General features: G+C 41.0%; 1 protein-coding gene across 2 annotated transcripts; it reads right to left on the bottom strand.

Annotated features, from left to right (window-relative positions):
• Positions 1-5,896: 5,896 nt before the first annotated feature.
• Positions 5,897-23,213, bottom strand: ccdc190 (coiled-coil domain containing 190). Of its 2 annotated transcripts, XM_043700170.2 has the most exons (5): positions 23,059-23,208; positions 20,521-20,596; positions 14,888-15,097; positions 12,097-12,247; positions 5,897-9,702 (listed from the first exon to the last, which is right to left on the bottom strand). In XM_043700170.2, exons 3-5 carry the CDS (start codon positions 15,081-15,083, stop codon positions 9,030-9,032), a joined length of 1,020 nt encoding a protein of 339 aa, XP_043556105.2. In that variant the 5' UTR covers positions 15,084-15,097; positions 20,521-20,596; positions 23,059-23,208; the 3' UTR covers positions 5,897-9,029. The 2 variants fall into 2 exon arrangements, with proteins under 2 accessions (XP_043556105.2, XP_043556104.2); XM_043700169.2 differs by lacking the exon at positions 20,521-20,596 and having other exon boundaries at positions 23,059-23,213.
• Positions 23,214-25,108: the final 1,895 nt, after the last annotated feature.

The following is a 25,108-nucleotide window of genomic DNA, read 5'->3' as shown; positions in this document are numbered from 1 at the left end:
GTGTAGAGTTGCAACTTGGGGTAAGAAAGGAATGATTTTTTTTCTTTAGAAACTGTTGGGCTTTTACAATAGTGCAATGGTTTACTTTGAGTTTCACATGTTTCTAAACCAATTGGTGTTGGAAGTTATGTTCTGTCAGTATTAAAAGTAAATTTGCTACAGTCCCAGGTTAGAGAGAGAGATGACTGGTAGTGGTATAAATGTCACCATGCCTCAGTTGAGAGGGGAATTTGAGAAGGAGAGTCCTTCATTGTAACCTCAACAAATACAGGAATTAAACCCACACCATTGGCATCATTTTGCACTATAAACTAGCCAAACAGCCAACTGAACCCACTGTTTTATTTGTCCACAATTGTCTGAAACATGCTGACCAGTGGCAAGACCGTGGAACACCTCTTTTTACTTGGAGTATCTTGTGCAGACTAATACGTAGGTCCTGTCATGGAAGTGCATCAGATAAATGCAATGTTATAACCATATACTATCATAAGGGGAAGGGAGGTAACTACATACAGGGGAAAATGAACAGAAGATACTAGCGAGGTTAGATGAAGCAGGATCTGTCACAAATAATTTGGGTCAAATGGCTTTTTTGTGCTACAAATGCTACATAACTCTAATAACTATTTCATGCTGCATTTTCATAAAGTAACTGCAGAGAATTTCAATGAGCAAACCTTTCACATACACAACTGATACAAAATCGACCAACAGTATATTGATATTATGGCTGGAAGCTTCGATGTGAGCAATGGATGGTGGTGAAATTGCTTTCACTAGTTTGTGTGGTCAGAAGCAATATTTCAGACCCAGAGTAAGTGTTGGTAGTAGCTACAGTTTATTTCTGCCATCTAATGATTAGGGAAAAACCTCCTCACTGAAATGCTCAATGCCTCAGGGTGCACTGGTGGTGCATTGCTGACTTGAGAGAGTTGTTTCCAACACTATTTCCAGAGAGAACCAGCAGTCAGAAACCAAGGTAAAAAACAGGATGGCACGGCAGAAGGCCATTTGCTCCACTATCTGCCAAAACCTCACATGTACTGACCAAATGTTTTGCTTTCTCGCTGTAGTTTAGGAGTTATTCCAAATCTAAACAGAACAATTAAAAAATTTGTTGCTCTATAATGAGTTTTGGTATGAATGCTTCAAGTCTTGGAATTCTACTTAAAAAGTTCCAACCATCATCATCTTACATTTTTGATGTTCTTTCCACCATCGTTTGAGCAATCAGAGAACTTTTCAGAGGTCTTGAGCTAGCATGTTTGGCTGGAGTCACCAATTAGCAGCTTACATTGTAGGTAGACTGGCTGGCGCTCCATTCTATGCCCAGAATCAGCCTGGTAAATGCCACATTTTGGCCAACAGCCCACATTACGATCTGTGACCCAATATTGATCCTACATCACTGTGACTTCTTGACTCTTACACAATCACGAGTCCACATCCTCACATCTTCAGACACCTCAATAAACCTTGACATTGTAACCCATAGAGACTGCACTGACTGATGTTAGCCCTCTTCAAACACAAACATGCATTCTCCTTTGCACTTCTAACTTTCATCATCTCTCCTTACCCATAACTTCTACCCAGCTCATTAATTTATTAACTTCTTTCTCTGCATTCTGTACTATAATCATATTGATTCAGTGGTGCACGACTCTGCACATTCAGAGATTTGTTATATTGAATGGCGGTGTAGGCTCAAAGGGCTGAATGGCCTACTCCTGCACCTATTGTTTATTGTCTATTGTTGGTGAGTGATCAGCGAGACAAATTTACTGATTTAATGCTTTGTCTTTTCATGTAATTTTATGATGATGGTTGACAGCACTTTTAGAAAAAAAAATCATTCATGGGCAATGGCTGATGCTGGCTGGGCTAGCTTTACTGCCCATTCCTTCTTACCTTGAGAGAGTGGCAGTGAGCTGCCTTCTTGAACTGCTGCAGTCCATGTGCTGTGGGTAGACCCACAATGCCCTTAGTGAGGGAGTTCCAGGATTTTGACCAAGTGGCACTGAAGGAACAGCAATATATTTCCAAGTCAAAATGGAAAGGGACCTTGGAAACTGGTGTTCCCACAAATCTGCTGCTGTTGTCCTTCTAATGGTAGTAGTGCTGGATTTGGAAGGTACCGTCTAATGACCCTTGCGGTGTAGTTTGTAGATGATACTCACTGCTGGCACTGTGTGTCAGTAGTGGAGCAAGTGAATGTGGATGTGGACCCAGTCAAGCAGGTCCCCTGAATGGTGTCAAGCTTCTTGAGTGTTGTTAAAGCTACACACCACCTGACAAGTGGATAGTATTCCATCATATTCCTGACTTGTGATTTATAGATGATAGACAGGATTTGGTGAGTCAGGAGGTGAGCTACCCACCATAGGATTCCCAGTCTCGGACTTGCTTTTCGAGCCATGGTATTTATGTATAAGTTAGTTCAGTTTCTGGTCAATAGTAACCCCAAAGATATTGTTAGTGGGGGATTCAGTGATTGAAATATCAAGGAGTGATGGTTAGATTCTTCCTTGTTGGAGATTATCATTGCCTGGCATTGGTATGGCATGCCACTTGTAAACCCAAATCTGCATTTTGTCCAAGTCTTGCTGCATTTAGACCTGGACTGCTTCAGTATCTGTGGAGTTGTGAATGGGACTGGACAATCACCAAACATCCCCACTTCCAAATTTATAATAACTAATATGCTTGCACAGTCTTAAATGTATTAATTTGCAGCGTTTGCTTTATGATTGATTAATTTGTGGCCTCATAAGAACAGACAAGCACCAATTTCTTAAAATCAAATTGTGTTGACTATAATAGATTGAAGCTGTGTAGTTTATACCTGGATAGACATTTAAAAAGCATTTGATAAAGTGCCATGTAATAGGCTTCTTAATAAAATAAAAACCCATGGCTAAAAAGCAGTAGAAACATTGATACAAACTGTCTAAGGGATAGAAATCATAGTGCCATATAATTGAAGATGTCCTTTGGGACCTTGCAGAAGTCCTGATATGTTGACTTACCTTTGAATAGCCTGATGCCTGTCTTCCCCTGAGTTTACCCTACTCTGATGGAGTTCTTTGTTGGATGCTATATTCCACATTTTTGGAAACCCAAGCTCAGAAGGTTTTGGAAGTAACGTACAGCAATGCCAAGTTCAGAAAAACTTCAAGCAGTGTTGGAAACTGATGACAATGGATACTCCATGGGAGATCCAGGCTGTAGCGTTGCAATGAATTTCTGCCTGTTGAGTGCTGCTCCCCGAGGTTCAGTACTCAGACTATTGCTCGTGAATATGGATTAATGAGTTACACTTGGAGACACAGAGCATCTTGAATTTCTATTTGATGAGACCTGTCTAATTGTGGTGTTGCAGGAAAGCAAGTGGTGGAACGGATGGACAATGACAAAATTCAATCCAGGAAATTACCAGATGAACATTTTGCTAATAAGAATGAGAAGGGACAAAAGAAGCTAAATCAGTCTGCTTAAAGGGGACTGCGTGTTTCTGTGTAATAGGGTTACTATTGACCAGAAACTGAACTAACTTAGTATATAAATACCGTGGCTCGAAAAGCAAGTCCGAGACTGGGAATCCTATGGTGGATAGCTCACCTCCTGACTCATCTATACAAGTTCCCAAAGTAATTACTAAAGCATTTAGGATCCTGAGGTTTATAAATAAAGTACAAAACCCAGGAAGTTGTGCTAAACCTGTATAAAACACAATTTACTAAAATGGTTCCATGGATGAGGTCACCATTATGTCGGCAGACTGGAGCAAATGGTGTTTTCCACAGAGATTTTGAGAGGGGAAGTTTGGTAGATGTATTTAAATAGCGTAAATAAAGAGAAAGTAGCTCCAATCAGTGCAGGGATGTTAGTGAGAGGGAATAGTTTTACTTTGGTCAAAAAAGAAAGTGACATGAGGAAAAATATTTTTATGCAACACGTAGCTAAGTTTTGAATTGCACTGTCTAATAGGATGGTAGATATAAGCTTAATAGCAACCTTCAGAAGGAATTGGATAAATACTTGAGGGAGAAATAGAATTGTAGAGGTCTAGGGGAAGAACAAAGGATTGGAACTAACAGGATTACTCTTCAAAATACCTGGCACTGACTTTATAGAATAAATGGTCTCCTTCTGTGTTCTAACCATATAATGGTGACCTCTCATCCATGGAATGTTCTAGTAACTCGCTTCTTGTGACTTTCTTAAACCCTTCCCTCGTTCCTATAGTGTGATATCCAAAACTGGACACAACATTGCAGCCTGGGCAAAAAATGGTGTTTTATATAGGTTGAGCACGACTTCCTGGGTTCTGTACTCTATTGCCCAGTATCAGTAATTGATTGTCTCAGGTAGTGAGTTGTTCTAGTGTCCTGGATGCAGTCTTCTTGCTGCAATTGTAAGATGTTAAAAAGATTCTTTGAAAAAAAAGTTACATTTTGTTCCCGTTTAAGTTCTTCAGCAGATTCTGTTACTTTGAAATTTGGAAGCTATTGCAGTCACAGCCTGTGTTGTCCACTGTGTTTGGGTGAACCCTCATCATGGTCTTTGGGAACATTATTACTCTATAGGCTTTGAAACCATGTACAAATATAACTATATACTATATATCTAATGCATATATAAACAGATCTATATGTCTCTAGCATACACACAATCATATACATTATAATGCACAAAATGTACACACGTGTAAATAGGATTGAAGGACTGAATGGCCTACTCCTATGTCTTACATTGTAATGTACCCTTAGAGACATAATTATGACTTTTATGTTCTGCTTTTAAAAAATTGCCAATATCCTAAACATTCCAATCAATGTTGGAACAGGCAGTATTTGTTCTGCCTTGGACTCTGCAATGTAATTTACAAAGAAGAAAACAGTTCATGTATTGAATAAAGTAGTAGACAATTGTAACATATCCACAAGGACACAGCTAGTTTTACAGTGGAAAGCAGTAATACAATTTGACATTTGCAGGAGCTGAAGGAGCAGGGGCACTAGGTGAAATAAAAAACAAGTGATGTCTGATATATTACTACAGTCAAACTGTGGTTTCTAGAAATGTTCTTATATCAATTCATTTGTTTTTAAATTGCACGCATTATAAATATTGTAAATATGCACTGACAGAACTGGTTTTGTCCCATTCTTGGGAATAAATGAAACTGGAACAGGTGGAATGAGGTAGGCATGGGTTGCATGTTGGATGATGTGTTAAGGCTTGTGGGACAGCATTAAATTAAGTGCATAAAAAGGAACCTGTTTGCATTATTACAGATGGGAACCCACGGTATCTCTCAGATGAGCACAAGCTGCATAGACAAAGGTATCTTTACCGAGCAACATGTTCTCAATGAAATAACATAGAAAAACTGTTGCTCAGTGTTGAGACTCCAATTTCAATAAACATGGAAGAATTTCATCCAACATAAACAAAACAGCAACAGCTATGGACTTACTTGCAGAATATAGAGTCTCATGTTGAGAATTAGATCAGTGGTAGTGATTATGCAGTCCTCATAACTTATCACATAGCAATCTATAACCCATTCACTTCATGAGTCATTATGTCCCATCCTGCCCTTTGAGATATTTCTGCTGCTTTCATTGGAATTGTCAAGGGTTTTGAATGGGTCAATTAGAGTTACTCCTTTGCCTGTGAGTCATGAGGGAATGACCAATATAAGATTATCATTTCTTGAGTTAACAGAAAGAGAATAGGAAAGGTTTTATTTCAAAAGAGTTGCTGATATATAGGGCTGGAGAGGAGCAAGGAAAAATAAGAGCAAATTGTACTTAGTAATTTTGTGTGTTAGTTATTCCATGTAAGTGGTCTAGGGAGAAGTACTAAAATAATAAACTCTTGCACATTTAGACTTAAGACTTTATTTAATATAGTCTTCAACTGTGATGAGAAATTTCAAATGATTTGTTTCATAATGTGCAGATTTAGAAAGTAGAATTATACTCATCACTTTTACATTTCCCAATTTGGAAAAAAAATGACCTTATTTCATACACGCCATGACTTCACAAGTTATCACGATGACTGTGAGAGAAGTGAAACATCTCATTTTGGTTTTAGTTCATGTAAGTAAGAAAATTGAATATATCTCAGTGTCTCAGTAAAATAATTCACAACGAAATAGCAACACATTATAGCATAAGATCTCACAGTTGTATGAGACCAGAGAAATGATGTACTTTGTCTGCTAATAAATTGTGCCACTCAGTTTTAAAGTATAAGCTGTGAATTTTCAAAAGACTTAAAGTACAAAAATAGGATATTATAATAATGCATTTAATTTGCAGGATCCAACTTGGAACATAAATATTAGATGTAGTCTACTCTACCACAGGTTTATATATACACATTTTACTTGATGCTACTTCATGGTGTAGACCACTATTTTGCCTTGCAACACCTATATTTTGCAACTTAGACTTAAAGGTTTCAACCAGAAGTATAATTGGCATACCTAACTATTTTAAAGAAGTATTTTCATTAACATTGATGGTAAAAATGAGAAATAGAGAATTAATTTTGCAATTTATCAGCATTACTTATTAGTCCATTATGTAATAAACTTCACTAATAGGTTAAGGTTAGATGACTTTTAATCTGCATTTTCTCTTTAGTTTCAGTTTACTGTTACACTGTCTATGTCTTCTCTATAAAAGAGTTTTGGGGCAGTAATGGAAATGGACAGGTACGAAATTTCCCTGATGTGGACAGATGTACTGGTTCCAATTATCCATATGTTCACAATTCATGGATTATTTCTGTCTCACCATAAATTGCTGAATGACATACATTATGTCTAGCATACACATTAAACCCGATATTCTGGCAGCCTAGTCCCTTTATGAGGGGCATGGATAGGGTAAATAGGCAAAGTCTTTTCCCTGTGGTTGGGGAGTCCAGAACTAGAGAATCTTAGAGTTCGCGAACCTTAGAGTTTCACCTTTTCTTTAAAGAAATGAGCTTTCTGTTTGGCTGTCTGGAGAGTAGAACTTAAAGGTGAATCTACACTGCAGTTAATGGTCTCGGCCTGTGGGAATATGGCCAGGAATAGAAGTTACTGACATCTATGTACCCAGGTCAGTGACGAATAACCTCTGTGTATTTGTGCTCCGACAAGTGAGCTTAGCTCTGACCAATTTTTAAAGTGATGCGTGTTCAGGGAGGAGGACACCTTTTCTTCCAATACTAGAGTCATAGAGATGTACAGCATGGAAACAGACCCTTCGTTCCAACCTGTCCAAGCCAACCAGATATCCCATCCCAATCTAGTCCCACCTGCCAGCACCCGGTCCATATCCCTCCAAACCCTTCCTAATCATATACCCATCCAAATGCCTCTTAAATGTTGCAATTGTACCAGCCTCCACCACTTCCTCTGGCAGCTCATTCCATACACGTACTATTCTCTGTGTGAAAAAGTTGCCCCGTAGATCTCTTTTATCTTTCCCCTCTCACCCTAAACCTACGCTCTCTAGCTCTGGACTCCCTGACCACAGGGAAAAGACTTTGCCTATTTACCCCATCCATGCCCCTCATAATTTTGTAAACCTCTATAAAGGTCACCCCTCAGCCTCCGACGCTCCAGGGAAAACAGCCCCAGCCTGTTCAGCCTCTCACTGTAGCTCAAATCCTCCAACCCTGGCAACATCCTTGTAAATCTTTTCTGAACCCTTTCAAGTTTCACAACATCTTTCCGATAAGAAGGAGACCAGAATTGCATGTAATATTCCAACAGTAGCCTAACCAATGTCCTAGGTAAAAACAATGACTGCAGATGCTTGAAAACAGAGTCTAGATTAGTGTGGTGCTGGAAAAGTACAGCAGTTCAGGCAGCATCCGAGGAGCAGTAAAATCGACATTTCGGGCAAAAGCCATTCATCAGTATTCCTATCACCTATCACCTTTCCAGCTACCTTCCCCTCAGCTCCACCCCAACCCCTCTATTTATCTCTCATCCCCTTTCCCACACCTTTCCTGATGAAGGGCTTATGCCCAAAACATCAATTCTCCTGCTCCTCGAATGTTGCCTGACCTACTGTGCTTTTCCAGCACCACACTTTTGGACTTGCAGGATATTGCAGGATTAAAATAGAGAGACTATTTAATTTGCTGAATCAAAAACTAGGTAGCTCAGCGGCAAAATCAGGAAGTAGTTTCTCGTGAAATGGATAATAGGAATTTAGAATTCTCTTTCTCTAGACACTAGGTCCCTTTCAACTTTCAAGACGGACAGCGATAGGTATCACATATTAAAAAGCAAAACACTGTGGATGCTGGAAGTCAAACAAACTGAGAATGCAGGAGAAACTCAGAAGGTCTGGCTGCATCTGTGAGGAGAAAATGAGGACTGCAGATGCTGGAGTTGAAGAGTGTGGTGCTGGAAAAGCACAGCCAGTCAGGCAGCATCCAAGAAGCAGGAGAATTGATGTTTCAGGCATAAGCCCTTCATCAGGCATCTGTGAGGACAGAAATGGGAGTTAATGTTTCAAGTCCTGTGTGACTTTCCTTCAGTATAATGTATTGTTATTCACTTGAATACAACATCTCAAGAGTATGGGGCAGGAGGTTTGAAGTCAGGACTTGGCAGCAATGCTGCAGTGTAGCCCGCAAGGTACTCCATAAAGGCACATATAGAGCCTCAAGGGAGCAATTTGTTTCACTCTATGAAACACAAAATCGATCCTCTTGGTTGGGGATGATTGAACCAGTGCATGGGTCAAAAGGGAACTTTACTTGACATCTTTCATTTGGGGTGTCTGGTCATACTTCTACCTGATAGTGCCAAGCTAACAAGATGCCCTCCCATGCCCCTTGCAAGGTCCCTGGCAGGGTCAAAATTGGAGAACAGGGCATTATCCTAACTCAACCACTGCAATGGAAACCCATGCATATTTTGGGACTATCTCACAAAAGGAGGATGTTGTCATTATGGCACGGAATTTATTTTCATTTCTTTTAATAGATCCTTGAATGTTCCTTTAAGCTGCATGTATTCCTGGGAAGAGCTTTTCCTTGTTGGTTTCCACCTCTTTGACAGCGTTATGTCGACCAAGGACCTTTCTCTTCGCAAAGATTTCGCTGATCGAGAGTTCCCTCTCATCTTCGGTTTTGACCCGGTGCCTGATGTACCTCGCTTTCTTCGCTTCGGCAAAGGCCTCCAGAAAACTGGGCATGGTGTGCATGGTTCTGGGCAACCCATCCGGAGCATAAAACTCTGAATCGTATCCGGGATTTCCATCGCAAGCTGACAGCTGTGGGCTGCTCGTGGACTCCCTGGATCTGATTTGCCCTTGGGCCTGATCGCTGCTATCTGACTCAACGTTGCTCGCTTCCTGCTCTGTTTGGCCATGTGCCCTTTGGTTTTCTCTCCCACTGGCTTCATCCAGGACTGCTGGCTTCTCAAGAACACTCACGTGCTTGGCATTGGGGTGCTTCAGGGAGGACAACTTGATGCTGTTGATTGAGGTTTCGGTTTTGAGCTTGCCAGATGGCGTGCCAGGCTGGGTCTGCTCTGCGCCTGAGTGCCCATCAGACTTCTCCTGCTTGCTGCTCAACCCATTGAGGAAGTCATTTATCTGTGTCTGCAAAGCAAGAGAGGCACTGGGTGGCATCCCAATCCTGCCAGTCTTTGCAGGGTAACAGCTTTGTGTCCTAAAATTGGAAAGCAAAACAAAACAGTTGAGCTGCAAAATCATGGCATGTTCTTTTGCTTGTTGGCTCCAATGCAAGCTGGCACTTTAAACTTGGTTTGAGACTGAAAATGCCAGTCATGCCATATCCCTAAACCATTTCAAATATGCTCCCACTGGACTGACTGAAGTGGGCAAACAGGGATAACTCAAGAGTTTCATAGCCTGAACAGTTTCAGCAAGAAACCTTGGTTCTTAAAAAATTAAGCCCAAATCACACCAGATCTTACACATAGGTAGCATTTCCTGAGCACTTTGAAAATACTTATGTATATACATACATGCACGCACTATCTCAACCCAGAGTGATCAACGTTTTCACGCACATTCCTGATGATAGGCTTATGCCCGAAACATCGACTCTCCTGCTGCCTGACTGGCTGTGCTTCTCCAACACCAGAATCTTTGCCTCTGATCTCCAGCCTCTAAAGTCCTCACTTTCTCGCTGTTTCATGAATCTGCATTCTCGCTAATTTCAATAGCACACAATGGGCTGGCATTTGGCATGGGTGGGTGGGTGGGTGGTGAGTAGGAAATGCGAACATTGAGTTCTTAGCTCCTACTTACAAATGAAGAATATAGATTTTTTTTGGACAGGTGGAATTTGTCAAAACTAAAAATCAGCTGATTTCTGAGCTGAAGAACTTTCTCTGTTGAAAATAGGTAGATCTGTGAAAAGCTGCAGCATCACAGAGATTAGAAATGCTGCTCTGAAAATATTGGCCAGGGGTGCAGTGTAATTACTTTGTCCCGATCACCCCATTGGAAACTGAACAGGTAGTTAAAACTCTCTGAATCACTTAAGTGAGGTTCCTCGATAGACAGCTACGTTGCATGTTCAAAGCTAGTAGGGTCCTAACTTACACATGCTAATTGAAGTTTGATCTTGACCATCAATGATACTAACCAGCCTGAGTTTGGAGAATGAGGCAGGTTGTGGGTGGTGAGATGGCGGGGGCGGGGCAGGGGGGAATTCCAGACAAATTTGCAGCTGACATAAAATAGATGGAAAGGCAACTACTGACAATAACTCAGTCTGCAGAAGGATATGGACAAGTCAGGCAAGTGGGCAAAGACTTGGCAGATGGAATATAATGTGGGAAAATGTGAGGTTATATATTTCGGCAGGAGGAATACAGGAGCTGAATATTATTTCAATGGAGAAAGACTGCACAACAGAGGGATTTGTTAGTCCTTATCCATGAATCATGAACATCCAAGTTTGGTGGGAAATAAGGAAAGGCAAATGGAATGTTGGAATTTATTTCAAAGGGGATGCAGTGTAGAAGTAGGAAGATTTTATTAAAACTACACAAGGTATTTTCAGAGACCACAGTTGAAACATTGTGAACTGTTGTGGGCCACTTGTCAAAGGAAACTTATCCTGACATTGCAGGCAGTCCAGAGAGTGTTCAGTAGGCTGATACTAGGTTTAGAGGGGATGTCTTATGAGGAGACGTTGAGTAAGCTGGACTTGTACACACTGGAATTTAGAAGAATGAGAGGGAATGTTATTGAAACATACAAGATTCTTAGGAGACTTGACATGATAGATGCAGAGAGGTTTTTTTCCATTTGTGGGAGACACTAGGACCACATGGCATAATCTCAGAATAATGGGTCACACACTTAAGATGAGGAGGAGGGTAATGAATCTGTGGAATATTTTACCACAGAGGGCTTTCAAGCCTGGAGTGTTAAGTATACGCAAGGGAGAGATAGACAGATTTTTAATCAATAAGGGAATCAAGGGTTATGGGGAAAAGGCAGGAAAGGAGAGTTGAGCATGATCAGATCAGCCATGAGTCCATTGAATGGAGGCGCAGACAATGGGCTGAATGACCTACTTGTGCTCCTTTGTTTTATGTTCTTATGATTTTCTCCACCAGATAACGAGACTAGGAAGTCCCTTTTTAATAAGTTCCTTTGATCTTTATCCCATCCACTCAGTGAAGGTCTTGTGGTGTTGTGGGCAGAGTCCCTGTCTCTGAACCAGAAGCTCTGTGTTCAAGTCCCAATCCTTTGACAGCCAAGGAAAGGGCATTCATAACATGATCAAACACATTGCAAATTATTCTAATAGAATACCAATGGCAGATGGTAAGGGTAGACGAAATTACTGGTTGGTCATCTGTTGGCAAGTACATTGGAGCTTTTATTATCACTATCCAATGAATATATTGCCACAGCAATTTGGACAACTTTGACTCTCTGACTGAACCACTTGGACCTGAAGGTAAAATAAAGTTCTCATGATCACTGAGGTTTCTTCTTCACATTTAATGGGTTGTGCAACTACCATGGATTGCTGTTAGGGTCTTTAGGTTGACACAAATGCAGGTAAGTATTTTGTTACCTGATTCTTTCTGTCTCCAGTATGACAGCGTGATTCTTCACACCCGGAATGCTGGGTAAAATGAGGTTGCTCAAGCCAGACTTTCCTCTGGTTGAAGTGCTATTATCTGGATGCAGCATTCTGAGATTTCCTAATGTCTTCTTGGAATAACCTAGGGGTTGGGAGTATTAGATCTGTGAGCCAGAACTTCAGATAGGAAGTAAAACTTAATAACACAACAACATTAGGAACCATGTTGAAAGAGCTAGGTTTGAAGATCAGTGAGAGCAGAGTCTCAACAGACTTAATGTTGAACACATCCAGATCAGCCATCAGAAAATTCAAAGGAATATTGAATTTCCCATCAAAAACAGTGGATGAAAAGTCAAAAGTCAGAGCTTCCCAAAGTGGTCAAAAGGTCAGAATCCTCCAAAGGGATGGCAAGTGACAATTTTGAGGTCGTGACCTCTGAGTCAGCAATGGCCACCACGTCTTCAATTGACATCCTGACCTCACAGGCACCCACTCTCATAGTACTCCACCTCCGCTCCACCCAGCACAATCAGGTCTTACTCCACCTTGCCTCTCTACCACCCAGCTCACTGAGAGATTATAATAAATCTAAAACAGCCTGGGACACACTGAAATAGAGACCCTGATCAGATCCGACTTTAAATATTGTGTCAAGTTGTGTCAAAGAGACACAAGGTAGATATCAGTTCTGGAAGGATGTGTGGAGATGAGTACACAAGGATTCCTTAGAATTCCCAGTTTCTGTTTCTCTGTCTGCAGATGCTGCCAAACCTGCTGAGTTTCTCCAGCACTTTCTATTTCTTTTCAGGTTTCCAGCATTTGTAGTATTTCATTTTTATAAGAATATTTGTGGATTCAAACCTGATGCAAGTCCTGGGTAACTATTAACTTGATCCCCTGCCTCACCACTGAACATCACCCCCTCAATCCCCGCCATCCCTGGATTCAGCAGATGCTGACATGAGCCCTCTCTCGAATGAACATCCCAAACCCTCCAGCCGACGCACAGCACAGGGCATGAGACTCTCACTACACCCTATTGACCTCCACAGACCCTCTTCCCCCCTCAGCCTCACATTCACCCCGGGCCTGGCCTCACTGAATCCAACAAAGCTCACCCTCCTCGCCCCCGCATCCCCAATCCAATCCCTCAACCAAGCATAAGCTCTCACTCACTCACTCTCCTTCAGGCATGTGCCACCCTAAAACCCTCACTCACCTGTCACCTTACCCCTTACACTCTCCTAATCTACCACATTGAAACCCGCACACTTAACATCTCTCAGAAGTTTACATGCCCTTTAAATCATGGAATATGATACTTACTTGTGAAAAGATTTTGGCTGATAAATGGCAAGTAACATTCATGCCATGCAATGACCATCTCCATTAAGAGTGAACCTAAACATCATCCCATTATGTTCAATGGTATGACTTTCACTGAACCCCTCAATATCCTGGGCAATGGCCCCTCTAACTATTTATCCTATTGCACAGACCTCCATGTCAATCAGCATAGGCGGTACTTCCAAGATGGTGTACAGTGACTTAGAGGAAATGTAGAGGGTTATCACTGCCCAGGCAGAGACTAGGATCTTTGTGGCAAGTCCTCACATCTTGCATCCCCAAAGCCTGTCCACTATTTACAAGGCACAAGTCAAGAGTGTGATGGAATACTCCCCACATGCCTGGTTAACTGTCAAGAAGTTTGACACCGTCCAGAACAAAGCAGTCTGCATGATTAGCATCCCCACCCGCAATTCACCACCTTGACTCCCTTTACACCAAATCACAGTGGCACTACTGTGTACCAGTTCCAAGATACACTGCGGTAATTTACCAAATTTCAATCACAATACCTTCCAAACCCACATTCTACCACCTAGAAGTATAAGGGTCACAGGTGCATGGGAATACACCGCCTGCAAATTTGCCTGCAAGCCACATACCATAGCGAAAATGTATGTCCATCTCTTTACTGTCACTGGGTCAAAAGCCAGAAAGGTCCTCCCTTACAGCACTGTGGGTATCCCTATACTTTAAGGATTGCAGTGGTTCACCACCACTTTCTCAAGGGCAATTAGGCATAGGCAATAAATGCTAACTTTGCCAGTGACACCCACATCCCGTGAATGAATAAAAAGATGCATGATTTCCATGAAGACCCTCTCCTGTGGATCCCTGGATTAATCTACATTTCTTCAGAAAAGAAGCAGGAAATATGGAGGGAGGTGAGCTGAAAATGTGTTGCTGGAACAGCACAGCACGTCAGGCAGCATCCAGGGAACAGGAGAATCAACGTTTCAGGCATAAGCCCTTCTTCAATGGAGGGAGGACCTATCTAAAGCAAAATGTCTTTTTTTCTGTCTGTTTCCGTGCCGTATGACTTTATGACTCCCTCTCAGAGAAACCACCCAGGAAATTCATGAGTGGCAATTCAACTGAAGAAGTTTACTTCTGCACAAATTTCCTCAGAGAAATTGCCACATTTATGTTATAGGCCTGTTGATATTTTCCAGGAGATTCTCAGGTGATTTTCCTTCCCTCCATTGTTTTTCCTATGGTGACAACTCTTTTGAAAGAGAGGGAAGCAATGCACGGAGACTGCATGGAGGTTGTGCTAAACAATTGACTTTCAGGATAACTTCCATTTAAGGAGATTGACCTTGCATCAAACTGAAACAGCTGAACTCTGAGGATATCGGTATTCTACTCCCCAGACTGTCCATCATCATTCCGTGTGTGTGTGTGTGTGTGTGTGTGTGTGTGAGTGACTCACCATTTTTTATTCTTATCAGGTCTCTCTGGATCTGCCTTTGTTCTTTGATCATTCTATCAATGCAATAAAATCTTGCTTCCTCCAAATTGTTTAGTCCATTCTGGAGCCTGGCTTCTGCACGCTTGGACGCACGCATCTCTACATCCAGCCGCCTTGTTCTATCTCCTTCGAAAGTGTGTGACCTGAGGCGTTGCATTTTCTTGGTGGAAACTGCAAGGCAAACGTTTCACGTTACCAGCCATTCTGTACATTGATACTCTGGCAAAGACAATCCTGCCTGTATTAGGATTGTTATGAATTTGAAGGCATGTATTGTACTTTTTAAGAGAGAGAGAATGCTGTTCAGAACTGAGAGATTACAAACACCTGTGTATATGACTAGGTCCCAGAGCATAGTGGAAAATTGAAAATATGTAACATTTGGCTGTGAAATGGATACCTGAATTTAGACCAATAGACATAGGAGCAGAAATTAAGCCATTCAGCCCATAGAGTCTGCTCCGCCATTCAATCATGGCTGATAAGTTTCTCAACCCCATTCTCCCATTTTCTCCCCGTAACCATGAACCCCTATACAATCAAGAACCCATTTATCTCCGTCTTAAATATATCTAATCTCTGTGGTTTTCATAAAGTTCCTTGAGCCCGTTCTCTCATTCATTTGGTACATAGTTGATGTAACATCTCTGTTGATTGATCTTGTCTCTGTAAATGTTGATACCCCTGTCTACCAAAATCAGTTTGAATGGTTTCTATTGACCCAGTCACAACAGGCTTTTGGGAGAGTATGGTAGATTTCCTTTGTTCGTTTCATGAACTACTTCCTGCCATCACCATATATCCACTTCTATCTCCTTTGTTGGTTGTTGTTTTAACAATAATCCGAGTTTAACCAATCAGTTTTAATTATGCCCCAGGATACTAAAACCCAATCGAATTTGAATTGGTTTGCCAACATTGAACCAATGAGATGATCTGATGTATGGGGATATAAGAATGCGGACATTTTGAAAATTGGTCAGAGAGCAACTGCCATAGAGAGAGCAACTGCTGGAGAACTAACCGCAAATCTAACATCTTGCTCTCAAAGAAATTAGAAAACACTCTCTATCAAAAGGTACATTTGCATGTGAAACATACTCACAGTAAAAAGAAAGATGATGACCCAGAGAGATCAGCAGCCAGAAGAGTGAAGACACAGAAGAAGACAGAGACTGTGTGGTTTTGTGATTAAGTTAATCTAATTTTAATTAGTGTCTTATTGGACCAATTATGGCTGTAGAGCTGGAGTCAGACAGTAAGCAGTTAAGAGAAAGGGAGGCATAGGTTTGTGAATATTTTTGGTTTAGATGTACAATTTTAGAGTGAGAAAGTAAATTGATGTTATTTCTTTAAATAGTGGAATTTAGGAGATCTCTGTCACTCATACTTTAACAGATTTTGAGGTGAGGCGAACCTTTCTGGGCGTTTGGTTTATTTAACAGAAATGCTTCGCCTCCATGTCGTAACAGGTAAATCTCATTATTAGCACAACACGGAGAACAATTTTGAGTGTCATTTGCAGAATTACAGATATTTGAAGGTTTTTCAGTCTGTTTAGAAGTTAGAAAGGAAGGAAGATAGGAACAGGAGTAATTTTCATACAGTTCCTTGAGCCCGTTCAGTCATTCATTTGAAACATGGTTGATCTGTAACAGCTCTTTTGATTGACCTTGTCTCTGTAAATATTAAATGCCAATTAAAAACCCGTCTACCAAAATCAGTTTGAATGGTTTCTAATTATCCAGTCACAACAGCCTTTTGGGAGAGTGGTAGATTTCCACTGCCCTTTTCATGAACAACTACTTCTTGCCGTCACCATCAGCTGTGTCACAGTAACGTTAAGATTATGCTCCCTGGTTGAAGTTCCTCCACTGAAGGATATAGTTTCTTCTTGTTATGAAGATGTGGGAACTATACCTTTAAGAGAGTAAAAGCTAGCAATGTCAGCACCAAGTGTTCTCAATAAGACACAGTGTAACATGTGCTCCAGCTACTGGAGTAGCTAGTTGCCTGGAAAATGACAAAAAACAGATTCAAATTAGGCCAATCAGTTTAAATAATACCCCCAAAATACCAAATTTCAATCAAGTTTGAATTGAGTATACTGACGATCTTAAAAGCCAATGACACAATCCGATGCTCTGGGATATAAGACCGGGGGGAAACAAAAAGAACAGTTAGGAGAAGAATTGCCAAGCTCCAACATGTAAGCGGACTGCCTGAAAAATAGCTCTCTTAAAAGTACCTTTACCGATCAGTAACCTGTGACACAGAATGCCTAAGAAGGAGAAAAGAAGACACAGGAAGATCCAAATAGAAGAACCGAAAGCTGCCTGGTTTTGAGATAAGAAGTTTTATTTTGTAAATCTTAATTGAAAGTTTTATCGGACTAGCAATTTAGAAGGGAAGGTAAAAAACAGGTTAGAGTAAGGACTTGTGAATAGTTGATAGTTAATTATTCTCTGTAATACTTTAAGAAGTAAAGTTGTTAATTTTTACTTTAAATAGTTTTTGACCACTCTAATTTTTACAGATTACTGCACAGGATAAATCTTTTCTGTGTTGCTGGTTTCAAATTAAGGAGGAAGGTTTACCCCGTTTCATAACAGTTATCAGTCTTAACAACTCATATAATCAAACAGAACATCCCTTAGTCATATCTGTAGGTAAGGAAACAACCTAGTCAAGGCAACCTATTCTTAGAAATTAACCCTTTTAGGCCTGGCATCACTCTGATAAATCTATTCTGCATCCTGTCTTGTATCTCTTCCCTGTAGGAAGATGTCCAGGGTGAACGAAGTACTCTGAACTGGGTCTAAACAGGGCAAACACTATTGCATGACTTCAATCACTGTGTATTCCAGTCCCCTTCGGGGACAAAGAACAACATTCCATTTGGCATATTATAGCCATCAGTAACTATTTAGAGTAAGGTTTTTAGCTGGGGGAAGGGATTGGGAAAACTGTATCATGGACAGTTTTGAGAATGTTTGTTCCGAAGACAGAAAGAAAGAACGATGGCAGGCTGATTCGAATATTAGTTTGGCGATCTAAACTTTATTGTGATTGAAGTGGTTCAGGGTCATAACTGCTAAACGGACGGCCAGAATTGAAAATGATCTTACCGAGATTCTGGCAACAGGAACTCTAGAAAGTTTTGAAGTTTACAGTCAACGAGTAGGGTATCATATATGCTTTAGCAATTTTCACCTGATGCTCATTGATGTTAGGAATTGAACAAAATCGATCTTTATCTGTTAACTCAGAGATAGAGAATGAGTATTGTGGAACAGTTGCTGTTCAAACGACTTTATAGCTACCTGATGAAGGAGCAGTGCTCCAAAAGCTTGTACTTCCAAACAAACCTGTTGGACTGTAACCTGGTGTTGTGATTTTTAACTTTGTCCACCACAGTCCAACACTGGCACCTCCACGTTCAAATCTCTTTATGGCAGTGTGAATGTTGCCAGCTCATAACAGTCACAATACTTTATCATAGTTTCAGCGAAACTTCGGGCCAAATTTCTGTGAAAAAGAGCCATCAAAATTCTATGGCATTTCTCACAGCTTAATTAATTATGATTGATCTTTCTTCCATCTCCATTTATGACAGTGCCATGGATTACACAATCAGTGCTTACCAGTGATCTTGAACAAAACTGCCCACAAAGACCTAGTGTCTCTGTGGCATGGTTCACCCTTTTGAGATGTCAAATTGAATCTGGCACCAAATCAAGGGGATCACGAGGCGCCTAGCAACAATGATGTCATCAAGCAGGGTAAGCAGCCGTTCACGGTGAAGTATTTTCACAGGCACCAAAGCAGGAAGTAAAATGCACTGCTTGCACTGAACTTTAAAAATGAGTGTTAAATAAAACAAATGATTGGGGCTTACACAAGGGATTAAGGTGGAAGCTGAGATATGACAAAGTTTTAAATGGAAATATAGAATTGGTCATAATAGAGATACTTAGACATTAATATTACTTTATCAAGGCCAGTCAAGCTGCTCAGGAATACAGCTCCTACCTCAACTATAGCCCAAGTTACTATAAATGCCCCTAACGTTTTTAAAAGAGTAACCTATTTTCTAATCAACTTGTTCAGATGTTACTGCACTCATCTGGAGTAGGTAGGACTTGACCCAGGCCTCCTGGTCTTTGTGCTCTCACGTGAACTACTCTGCAATTGCATACAGAGTCAGAGATGTATTGTATGGTACAGATGTACCTGCAGTCCAACACATCTATGCCAACCAGATATTCCAAATTAATCTTGTCCCATTTGCCAGCATTTGGCCCATATCCTTCTAAACCTTTCCTATTCATATATCCATCCAAATGCATTTTAAATGTTGTAATTGTACCAGCCTCCACCACTTCCTCTGGCAGCTTATTCCATTGACACACTAGCTTCTGTGTGAAAAAATTGCCCCTTAGGTCCTTTCTAAATCTTTCCCCTCTCACCTTAAACCTACACCCTCCAGTTTTGGACTCCCCTACCCTTTGGTAAAGCCCCTGGCTATTCACCCTATTTATGCCCCTTATGATTTTATAAATATGGTTAAGGTCACCCTTCAGCCTCCAATGCTCCAGGGAAAATTGCCCCAGCTTATGCAGCCCCTCCCTATAGCTCAAACCCTCCAACCCTGGTAATATACTGGTAGATCTTTACTGAACCCTTTCAAGTTCCACAACTTCTTTCCTATAGCAGGAAGACCAGAATTGAATACAGTGTTCCAAAAGTGGCCCAATCAATTCCTGTACAGCCACAAGATGACCTCCCAGTTCCTATAGCAACTAGACATTTGATATACAATTAACAAGCAGCTTTGAGCAAAATGTTTCTGTTTTACAGTTTCTTTGCATTTTTTTCTTTTTGGAAAGCTTGTGAATATCTTCAGATTGCACACTGTAGTGAGGCGGGGCAATTTTCCTTTGTTTTTCAGAAAAACATTTAGGATTACATAGTGCCCAGAAAAGATCTTCCCTCATTGTGTTCGAATTATCAGGCAGAATTAGAACCTTGGGAATAAGAAAAGGCAAGCAGCTCACTTACGGAGTGTTACTAAGTTAACACCAAAACTTCTGTCTCTGACAAAAATAAATTGTCTGACATGCCACTTTAAGTTTACCTCCTGATAGCACATGTTGCTCTTTTTGCTTTGAGGAGACGTACATCATTCTACAACTTGGAAGCATTTGCTGTGTATGACTTTTCAACACTTCCCTTTCCAATGATCTAAAGAATTTGCCAGCAAAAGATTCAGGATTCAGGCTTATTAATCTGGAGGTGTAGCTTTGGTATAAACTAATCTTATAAAAGTATTTTTTACATTCACCCTATAATTCAGAATCATAAGATTGGGATAGTCATGTTGCTACAACAATGGCAACATTCACTAAGGTTTGTAATATCAGTTCCATAAAAACTTGTCTTTGTTTATGGTTGCTTGGCTATAAGCTTCAATAATTGGATGTCCATTGTAAGCAATATTGAAATCTTTTATGTTAACTATGTTTATGTATCCAGGATTTACGCATTGTCATGCTTATGTATCATTTGAACTCTAAAGATCTTCAAAAACTGACCATGAAAGACTGCAAGAAAGCTGGCTGTAGAAGGAGCATCTGAACTTCACTGTGATTGAAGTGGTTCACGCCAAATCTGATAAAAAGACAGTCAGAATTGAAAATTATCTTCGCAAGATTATACAAAGCTCTCTATCCAGCATCAGGAACTAAAGAAAGTTTTGGAGTTTAAGGTCATAGAGAAGTACAGGACAGAGACAGACCCTTTGGTCTAACTCGTCCATGTCAACCAGATATCCTAACCTAATCTAGTCCCTTTGCCAGCCCTTGGCCCATATCCCTCTAAACCCTTCCTTTGCATATACGCATCCAGCTGTCTTTTTATTTTTTTTGTGTATGCATTAGCAGTTTTCATCTGATACTTGAACAAAATCAATCCTGATTTGTTAACTCAAGAGCAGCTGTCTTATTTTGTGGAGAGTATCACCTCACATAGTCTGTAAAAATTGAAACATCCAGACTGATGTTGACTACAGACCTTTCTGTGAAACTAAATCAAAAGGCAAATTGAAATTGAATGCAAAGATCCTGAGTATTTTAATTCTCAAGATGTGAATGTTACAGCAAAGGTTAAATTGACCTAATCCTCACCTTACTTAGAAAAACTCCTTGAAGTGGTGGAGGGCATATGGTGAGGTGGCCATAGTTTCTGTCTGCTACTAAAATTCAACAAGAAGCTGCTTGCAGACAGAGTTCTATTAGGAAGCCATTAAACTGACTGAGTAGCCAAGTTAATAAACACAAGTACCTTGGGAGTAGGAGGGAGATTTCCCTCCCACCTTTCTAACTTCACGTTCACCTGAGAACCCACGTCCTGGAAATTCAACTGCAGGAAGCCTCACAGCTTACTAATAGTCACTTGCTTTACAAGACATTCATTCCAACTAAGGCTTCAACTCATCTAATAAACTACAGTCCTGCCATTAAAGAAACTTATGCAATTACAATGTACTTTTTTTCTTTATCTGTTTATATTTTTTTGTGTGCATGACACTGTGTGTGATTCAAGTGAGTGAGGCACCAGCTTTCTGAACATATGAGGCAGTTATGTGGTAATAAACAACCTTTCTTGAAAAAATTCAAATTGGCCACTGGAAACTATTTAATTGGGACAATTATTCTAAAGGTAAGAAAATGGACACCCCTTAGCAGTGCCGGCTCAGAAATCAAGGGCCCAGGTGCTGCGCCTGGCTTGGACCAGCCCCCGATCCAAGTATAATGGAGGCTACTTAACCCCAGACGTTGGACCATGATGTACTCCCCTCTCCCAGCCCCAACTCTTAGATACAAGCATATTGATCATTCATCATAAAAATGAACACAAATTATCCCTGACAGTACAACAATGAAATTTGTCTACAATCTGCCTAAAAACATTTTAAATATGTGAACCCATGGCTTCTCAGGTTCGTCCTGGTTTGTACACAGACGTCAATTTTTTTTTAATGAAAGCAAAGATACTCTGTATGAGCATCGTCATTTTCATTGATGGAACAGACTTTATCTGCATTTAATGGAATCCCTCCAGTGTGGAAGCAGGCCATTTAACCCACTGAGTGCACACTGACCCTCCGAAGAGCATCCCACTAGACCACGCCCCCCCTTACCCTATCCCTGCATTTCCTTTGGCTAATCCGTTTAGCCTGCATATCTCTGGACATTATGAGCAATTTAGCATAGCCAATCCACCTAACCTGCACATGGTTGGACTGTGGGAAGAAACCCGAGCAAACCCCTGGGTCCCTGACACTGTGCCACACTAGTATACTTATGAGTGTTTCTCAGCAGCTTACCAGTTTCCTGTTGCTGATCCAAATAAAACCTTTGTCTTACCCAGTTAGCTGGAAAGGAGTGAGCTCAACCTCAACCACTGTAACAGAATAATTTCTATCCATTCTACTGGCGAGACAGGCTGGCTGCTCAGTCATAAATGCCCTGCATTACTGAAGATCTGATTTGTTCTCTGCACTGACTCAGACTGCGGGTCCTGGTCCCACTCCAAAGTTGTGAACCCCAAATCAACACTGAGTGTGGTACTGAGGGAGTATTACACCATAGGAGGTACAATCCTTCACGTTATTCAACCAAGGAACCATCTCCCCTTCTCGGCATCTGAAAATGAGCCCCCGCTGTCAACTGAAGAAAAGTGGGGCAGTGTCCCGGTTATTATCACACTGCAGCTAACTTTCCCTGCATTGATTGTGTGTGATTTTTTAAAAAAAAGTTAACACAACATGCAGTCAGATAAACAACATTTAGACTGAAATACTGACAGCAAAGTTCGTATATGGTGAGTGCAAAACATTCAAAGTTGGTAATAAACAAACAATTTAACGAGAAAATAAACAGGGGCGCACAGAAAGGTTAGTAAACGATGTGCAATAATTGCACATCCAGGGGATTAATGGAGTACAGACGATGCATTGAAACCATTCCATCTCACTCCTGGGTGACCGCTATGTTTCTTTTACCTTCCTTTCCAACCTGGCTGCATCATGTCCCTTGCACCAATTGTATTGCACAGTGGAAGTTACTTACCACTCTGAGAAAGAAAGAGAAAAGCGAGTCGGTGACTTGGGGAGCTGCGGCTGGTGTTGTGGGTCACCTTCAGCGGGTGAGCAGTAGAAAGGCTGCAGCTGATCTGTCTGTCCCTGCACACTAGTTCGGAGCCGCTGCTGCTGGTCCCAGTTCCCTGTATAAATCTGCAGCTCACTGAATGGCCGCTGGTCTTTTGATTTTGCGTTGCCACTGGGAATGAGCTGTCTGTCAAATTTTGTCACCAGCCCCCGCCTCCCCTTTGTGAAAGTAAATAGATCTGTGGTATGAGGGAGTATGAAAGGAACTTTTGTTTAACAAACAAGTCATGACAACAAGAGTTCTTATTTAAGTAAGAAAAAATGGTTAGGAAAAATTGTCTGGAGAGTGAAGTCAATGTTTATAGTACTTTCCCCATATGATCTCGCTCAGTATTTGCCTGTTCTACCTTCAAGTGACAAAAAAAATGCAGATGCTTGAATCTAAAGTAAACAAGCAGCAGGCTGGAAGAACACAGCATTCTCCACCTCCTGATGCTGCTGTGTTCTTCCAGCCTGCTGCTTGTTTACTTTGGATTCCAGCATCTGCATTATTTTTGATTCCTCTCCCTCCTGATGCTGCCTGGTTTGCAGTGTTCTTCCAGCCTCCTGCTTATCTGTCTTTATGTGGAGCTGGGTAAGGGGGTCGTTCACTGCCATCATTCCTCATTGTCTTTGTTCTGTCACTTGCGATTAGTAATAGAGGATATACCACTATAGAATATCTACAGCAGAGGCACTGTGCTTAGATAACGAGACGGTTCATTGAACAAAAACTGAAAAAACTGCAGGTGCTGGAAATCAGAAATCAAAACAGAAATTGCTGGACTGGAAAAAGCTCAGCAGGTCTGGCAGCAACTGTGGAGAGAAACCAGAGTTGACATTTGGATCCGGTGACTGTTCCTCAGAACTGATGGTTTGTTGCATAATGGCAATACATATAATCACATTACTAGCCCCTTTTGGGAGCTGGTGCAGAAACATCTGCCATTCCAAAATCCAGATTTCTTTGTCTCCACCCACAGACTGTGTGTGACATTAGCAGAATGAGTGGAGCCACTGTGACATTACATCCAGAACTGTTACCTTATATAAACATCTCAGCCCAAGCTGTCTCACCCATAGTTATGCAGCTATAGATGTCGATCTGGATCTTATCATCTTATCCCCTAAGTGTTATTTTAGGGGAGTTTAATGGAGGGTTTCCATCCTGGCTCAAAGTGACTTTTCTGACAAGATCTTCTCTTGTTCACCTGATTAAATATGCATCCAGGCTCTACAGTGTCCTTCCCATCCCATCAGACAGCAACAGAGGCAGCAGTGTGACCCTCATGTTGCTGGTCCCTAATTAAATCACAACTGCACACCACTTCAAATGCCAAGAGCCAGGAATTCCTTTCCATAATCTGCTGCTGCACTACTGTTTGGAAAGGAAATATCATTAAAAGGGAAAGTGACATCTTCCTTTTGATGAACGGGACCTTTCCACTACGCCCTACTTCAAAACATTTTGTAAAGATCCTTTCAGCAGCTACATACCAATCAGTTCAACTTTGATAGTCAGGTAAATTCTGGAAGCAATCATTCAGGGTAGAACATACGGTCCATGGAAAGATGTGGAATAATTTGAAAGAGTCAACATGGATTTGTTAAGGAGAAATTGTACCTAACCAACTTGCTGGAGTTTTTTGAAGAGGTAACGGGGAGAATTGACGAGGGGAAGGCTATAATTTGTGGTGTACATAGACTTTCAAAAGGCCTTCAATACAGTGCCTCCACAACAGATTTGAGGGAAGTTATAAAAGGGACAGGGGCAACTTAGGTCCAAAATTAGCAGAGGGATAAGGAACAAAGAATAATGGGTAGTGTTTAGGCTAAGCAGGTTTATGGTGTAGTTCCCAGGGAATCATATTTCAAACACAAGCAGAAAATGCTCAGCCAGTTTGGCAGCATCTATGGAGTGATGAACAGGGGCTGAACTTGATGTTTTTTGGTGACCACAAGGTTCGGTGCTG

This window comes from Chiloscyllium plagiosum, unplaced genomic scaffold (genome assembly GCF_037043375.1).
Source record: "Chiloscyllium plagiosum isolate Xiang-an unplaced genomic scaffold, Cpla_swu_hap1 HiC_scaffold_9, whole genome shotgun sequence".
Taxonomy (NCBI): Eukaryota; Metazoa; Chordata; class Chondrichthyes; order Orectolobiformes; family Hemiscylliidae; genus Chiloscyllium; species Chiloscyllium plagiosum.
This window is presented reverse-complemented; position numbering and strand designations above follow the sequence as displayed.